Source organism: Phanerochaete carnosa (genome assembly GCF_000300595.1).
Source record: "Phanerochaete carnosa HHB-10118-sp unplaced genomic scaffold PHACAscaffold_7, whole genome shotgun sequence".
In the NCBI taxonomy this organism is placed as follows: Eukaryota; Fungi; Basidiomycota; class Agaricomycetes; order Polyporales; family Phanerochaetaceae; genus Phanerochaete; species Phanerochaete carnosa.
The window spans coordinates 192,395-198,166 of record NW_006767634.1 but is presented as its reverse complement, the minus strand read 5'-3'; the positions used below and the strand labels follow the sequence as shown (position 1 = coordinate 198,166).

The following is a 5,772-nucleotide window of genomic DNA, read 5'->3' as shown; positions in this document are numbered from 1 at the left end:
AATACGGCTCTGCAAGACATCATGTCAGTCATCTCCCAATATACGCGTGCATATACTCACCTTCAGGACGTCGGCAGGCGAGCAGACGGTCGTCGCAACGGTACCGGCGGCGAAGCTCGCAGCGGTGTGACAGAAGATGTTGTCGTCGAAGTAGGAAGTCTTGAGGAGCTCGGCCTTGAAGAAGTCATACGACGCGAGCTGGCTCGAGTTCATGAGCACCGCACGGATGACGTTGGGGCCGACGCCGCGCAGCATGCTCGACGGCCCCTCTTCGCGGATCATGCGCGCAAGCGCGTCCAGACAGTGCTTGTAGTTCAGCCGCTTTTCTGGAGGCTTAGCCATGTCGCCTTGCATGCGGACCATGATGATCTCTAGGCGCGGGGTCAGCCGCAAGCGCGAGCGTGCACGAAGTGCGGCACTTGCCTCCTGGGTTGCCAACTACTCCAGCAATAGAACCAGCTGTGGTCCGTCATCAGGCGTCTGTAGGTTGTGTGAGAAGACAGGGCGGCGTACCCATGACGCCAGCAGCAGCGAGCTTCCACGGTGGCGAGTTGGGCCCAGCACCTAGCATCTTCTTCGACTGGTCGTAGGCCCAGAAGCGACAAACAGAGTAGGTCATCTGCCGCAACCACGTTCCGGAGATACCGTCAAATAGACCCCGGTAACCTGACAATCTTCAGGGCTGCTGCTCACACGACATGTTTACATTAAACTCACCAGCGGTAGCAACAGTCTTCCTTATCGACGCAATCATCTTCTTGTCACCCGTAGCCTGCAAGCGCACCTTCGTCAAGTCAAGCGGGCTGTTCGCTCATCGTCAGCGACGGCCGTCCTAGGCGAATATCATCTTTGAGCACCAGGCGCTCCGAAACCCACTGAGTGATAGATGCAGCAATCGTAGCCGCCAACCCTACGTAGAGAAGGTTAGCACAAGCTGCTTTCGGATGAACACCACTCAATTGCCTCACCTCCTAGCCAGAACGGGTACGGCTTCTTCATCACAGTGCGTTGGGCGAGCTCCTTGGGAGCCTGCGTGACTTCGGGCGATGTACTAGCCATAGCTGCGGGCGATCAGGGATATCAATGCAGGATCAAACTGGGTCGACCTCGTCGACGTTGTGTGCAACAGAGCTCAAGGGCGAGAAGCGGCTGGCTTTATCGTCTCACGGTTGACGACTCCTCGACGCCCGGTTTGTACCGACAGATGGGAAGGAAGAGGGCAGGAAATGCGAGTACAGTAGAGAATTGGGCAGCTGGCCTGAGAACGCTCGGAAGGTGGAGGTCTGCTGACCGGTCGAATTGTGATCGCCTAGTCCTAATGCAGTAGCGAATTCGGAAGCGTTCGATCACCGTGAATTCACGAGTATGACGCAGAGGAGACAGGAGAGGCGGATGCAAGTCGAAACAGGATCGGCAGCGCATGTCGTTTAAACTGTCGGCCGAGCCTTCCAAGACTTGGAAACTGAGCACTGAGAGTGTGCGCCGCAGCCAACGACCGCCGCATGCTTTGCCCGACAGACGGTCATAGACGTTCTCGAAGACCGCAAGCAAGGATAATGAATGAGAGAAGGAACCCCGTACGGGGTTGACGTTCCGCCCATCGTCGTCGCTAGTTACAACAGTCCCACCGCGCAAGCGGATCCGTGAGGGAGCGTGGGAGACTTGATCACGGGATGTTCGCAGGAAATTCATGCCTTGTACTTCTTCAGGCGGAAAGGTCTCTAAGTCCGTACGACTGGGACGACTCTGGGATGTGCATATGGGATGTTCTGAAAGACTGAAACGCGTTTCGTCGCCGATGTCGGGTGCGGGGCTTTGAGGATTGACGAGGCTCACGAGGATAGCTGAGACAACACGGGCATAGTCGGGGGAGTGGGTGGGTGGTGACGTCGGGAGTGGTGCAGGCCAACGGACATGATTTATAGCAAGGCCGGCTATATGCGCATAAATTCCGCCCACCACTGATTAAATGCCGTGTCTCCGTTCTGGCTGTAGCGTTGCGTCAGGCATAATACGCACGTTTGACTAGCTTATCTGAGAAACGCGTATATTGGCCGTGGCTTTTATGATGATCACACGTTAGGCATCGCCAGGTATGTAGAAGCAATGCAAAAGCACTTGAGCGCGCTAAACATTAGCTGAGCGCCTGATTGGGCGCCCCGCCCCCCCCAAAAGTAGGCATGCTCGCATTAACGCCTGTTGGGACTTTGCCGTTAACCTATTCAACTTTTAGTTGAGCGCAAGTTGGACACTATGTATATCGACCTCAACGTCCCTATACCTGCAATTGTAGATGTTGCACCGGTTCGGTCAAAAAAGAATAAGGGCAAACAACCCCAGCAACCTCAGAAACAGCAGCCGGCGGTGTCGTTCACTCCTGCCCAGTTGTCTTCAATAGAGGCGAGGATTGAATTGCTCGTGTATTGTAGGTACCATTCCCTAGCGTTAGTTCTGGACTGATATAAACAGGGTAGTAGGATATACCGTTTTTGCCCTGAATCAAACAGCACAGAAAAGGGTCGACCCGAAGACCCATGTTAATATCCTTGACCCTTTACTCTCACAGCTGCGAAAGCGCAGTGGTGTAGCGTTTCTGAAACGCCTCACAATAGTCTTAGACGAGGACAGCGACAAGGGTTTTGGCCTGGTGCGTCTCCCTTATGGTCACGAAGTACGACTCTGAAACGTCTACGTACGAGTAGACAACAGGAAACGCCTCTCTTTTCGCACCTTACGATCTCATAGCCCTTCTCCCTACGACCGCAGCATCATTTTCTCTCGCATGTCTCTCACATACAAGCCCCTCACCGCTTACCGCGCACATCATTTCCCTACCGCTCACTTTACCTCGACTACCCTTCAATCTCAAGCATACAATGGTGCGCACCGCACTAAAAAATGGCACGGTCTTCGAGGTGCCCTATGCAGGTGCCCTTGGCGCGGAAAGCGATACTGCTGGAGCGCTTGTAGGTGGGAGCGAGGGCGGGTCAGGCGCGAAACGGAACTGGTGGGCAGCAGCACGCGAGGTCGTGAGGGTGACGAAGGGTAAGGGTATCATCGTTACTGGCGGTGTCATGAACCAAGTAGACTTGCGTGCACCGAGAGACATTGGGAACTTGTATGTCTCCCTTCGCTTTGCGTTCGCGACGAGGCTAACTGAGGCTTGCAGGATTACGCTACTCGGCCTGCCACAGAATCTTGCACACGATGCGTCTACTAAAATCCCACAATCGTTGATTCTCCGCGCACGTACGTCCATTTCGTTGGCCGTTCCCCCGCTTTCCCCTCGATCGCTTATCATAACCCCCAGAAACTCGGAAGACATATCGTGCCGTGTTCTCCGAGCCAACAGTGATTATCCCAGAGCCGTCATCTTCACAGCCTGCGATCACTCTGGAAGCACTCGCAGAATCCATCGAGAGTTCTCGCCCATCTGTCGAATCAGACACTGACGGAATCGTTGGCAAGAAGCGGGCGCGTCCTGACGATGATATTACCTCCCAAGTGGAGCCGTCTGTTGCGCCAAAGCAGGTTGGGAAGGCTGAGGAGTCGCTCAGGAAGAAAAAGAAGGCAGGGCGCGGCGGGAAGGACGGTAGCTGAGTGCTACGACACGGCTCATGTATCTATGACTTCGCTTGATGGTCGCAACATTGAGTTAATCACGCACGGAGGCACCAATCCTGAAGCGATGTCAACGCTTGGCAGTGGGAATCAGCATGAAGTGAGACCAAATTGGCGTAGTTCGCCTCCTGCGGCCAAAACGCGTGGTGCTTTCCTAGAACCAGCGAATTCCGACATTCAAACTGTCCGCATGTCTCGTCCCTCGCGGGATATCTGGATTTCTACGATTTGCTATTAAGTAGTCGACTGTTTTTGAGTGTGTCCGCCTCCTCTTCTCTTGCCCTCGTGCCACTTACCAGCTGGAGCGAACGAGATGGTCGACTGGGGCGATCCGGAGCTCATTGACACGATCATGGTGGTGTACTCCGGGATGTGTTGCTTTCTCTTTGGGATGTATCTGTGCGTTCATGTCTTTGCGCTGTGCGACGTCGCGCTGACCAAGAGTCTAATCAGCTGGTACCTAGCTCTGTCTTTCCACAAGGTTGAGCTGGGCCTTCTCACAGGGAGAACACAGCTGCAGCTTTCCCATGTAAGTGTGCGTCTTGTGTCTTTACTACCAGATGCCAGTGCGTAGCGCTGATCCTGTCGCTCCAAGGGACCCTACCTAATTGCACGCTACTGTTGTCTCGCGACGTTAATCATGCTGTGCGTGTGGTCTTCTTACTATTCATTATGTTGCCAGCCTGACGCTTTCCTCAGCGTCTGGATGCCTATCGTTGCTAAAGCGTTCCCGTCCCCGAGCTCATCTTGTCCTGGCACTTGTCCGTCTTCTCTTACCTTACTAGTCTACGGAAGCTGATTTATTCGGTAGGGTATACGCGATTAGTTTTGGTAAGAACGTTAGGGTCATTGGGCAGATCGTTGTAACAAACCCCCCCCCCCCGGCCAGGCCATGGGTGAGACGGCTCTCAGCGCAGCGAGCTACAACTTATCGTTACGCGCGTGCGTAATGACCTTATAAATGTCGCTTAGTAAATCCTCAGTAATAACTCCCTGCTTTAGGATGATCCTTTGGAATGAACGCAAAATTGTCTTGTGGACGCTGCGCATTATCTGCCTCGGCCAGCTCGTCTACTCTTTCGTCGGTAAGTGGTACAAGCTTATTCCTTGTGCAGAAGTCCAATGATACCCCACAAACATTCGCGCAGCCGCCATGATTGGAACACAGCAGCAGTGGGATCCAAACCACACGTATTGTACCGTCGGCATCGTGCCCAGCGCAAAAAATGTAATAATGGCCCTTCTGATATTTAGTAAGCTTCCTCCTCGGACACGTACGGGCTGACGTGCTGACATGCGCCGGCATATAGCGCTGAGCTGGGATGCATTCATCCTTGTTATGACCCTGCTCGGGATCCGTCGGAAGCAGCTCCAGGGCTCAGCGATCTCCGTGGCGCTGCTCACGCAGGGTATGGGCTACGTTGCGGCGCAAGTGACGGTGATCATCCCTGTACTGGTAAGCACCTCCCTCTATGAGGCGTCGTCACGACTGACCGTCCCCTAGCTCGGGTTGCTCTTGCAGTTGAATGGCGAGTGTCTTCGTTTGCAGCTTTCTTCGGCAAGTCCTAACTGAATGGCCTCGCCATGCCAGAGGTGATGAACGTGTTTTTCTTTCCCCTTGGTAAGCCCGCTGTTTTGATCGAATGGATTGGATAATGATGTCCCCCGAAGGATGTACTATTAGGTCAGCCTACTGGCGCCGGGACGTTAGGAAGGTCTCAAACTTTTCACAGTATCATGGCCTCGTCTGCATCAGTCACTTCTCTACTGGACGTAAAAGGAATAGAAGCGTCAGTACACACTTAGTAACTTTACCGTCAGACTTGTCAGCTGATATGCGAATTCAGTGAGATCTCACGATCAAGCTGTCAAGTATCTGCCATGCCAGGGCGGCGCAGAACTGGGGGCATTTTCACGAGTGTGATGGACCTGTACGTTGATGGCTGCTCTGTAACAATTATTTCTCCAGGTTGACAAATATATGTAGACCTACTGTACAAGATTCGAGTGTATTAACATGCGAATAGGTACGACCAGGCTTGATGCCTGTCGTCTGCCCCGTAACCCACGAACCTCCGACCAATCGTACACGAGCAATTGGTGCTTCACTTCACGATCATTACGATTACCGTACAAAGCTACACTACCTTG

At 53.5% G+C, this 5,772-nt stretch overlaps 3 protein-coding genes across 3 annotated transcripts in view; 2 read left to right on the top strand and 1 right to left on the bottom strand.

Moving 5' to 3' along the window:
- PHACADRAFT_185789 (uncharacterized protein) overlaps positions 1-2,015 on the bottom strand; it is a 3,023-nt gene extending 1,008 nt beyond the window's left edge. The window contains exons 1-4 of the mRNA XM_007397627.1: positions 969-2,015; positions 877-910; positions 718-803; positions 514-666 (exon numbers count right to left, since the gene is read on the bottom strand). Coding sequence (XP_007397689.1) covers positions 514-666; positions 718-803; positions 877-910; positions 969-1,059 — 364 coding nt within the window. The 5' untranslated portion in view covers positions 1,060-2,015. The remainder of the gene's footprint in view (positions 1-513; positions 667-717; positions 804-876; positions 911-968) is intronic.
- Positions 2,016-2,253: 238 nt separating this feature from the next.
- PHACADRAFT_30094 (uncharacterized protein) lies at positions 2,254-3,600 on the top strand (the record flags this gene model as incomplete). Its single annotated transcript, XM_007397539.1, has 5 exons — positions 2,254-2,429; positions 2,470-2,647; positions 2,703-3,118; positions 3,170-3,249; positions 3,311-3,600. The coding sequence occupies 5 exons, from the start codon at positions 2,254-2,256 to the stop codon at positions 3,598-3,600; spliced, it is 1,140 nt and encodes a 379-aa protein (XP_007397601.1).
- Positions 3,601-3,791: 191 nt separating this feature from the next.
- PHACADRAFT_210731 (uncharacterized protein) lies at positions 3,792-5,194 on the top strand (the record flags this gene model as incomplete). Its single annotated transcript, XM_007397626.1, has 10 exons — positions 3,792-4,020; positions 4,075-4,150; positions 4,217-4,266; positions 4,321-4,382; positions 4,433-4,452; positions 4,511-4,563; positions 4,624-4,706; positions 4,770-4,874; positions 4,932-5,077; positions 5,126-5,194. The coding sequence occupies exons 1-10, from the start codon at positions 3,935-3,937 to the stop codon at positions 5,192-5,194; spliced, it is 750 nt and encodes a 249-aa protein (XP_007397688.1). The 5' UTR covers positions 3,792-3,934.
- Between the last annotated feature and the right edge of the window lie 578 nt (positions 5,195-5,772).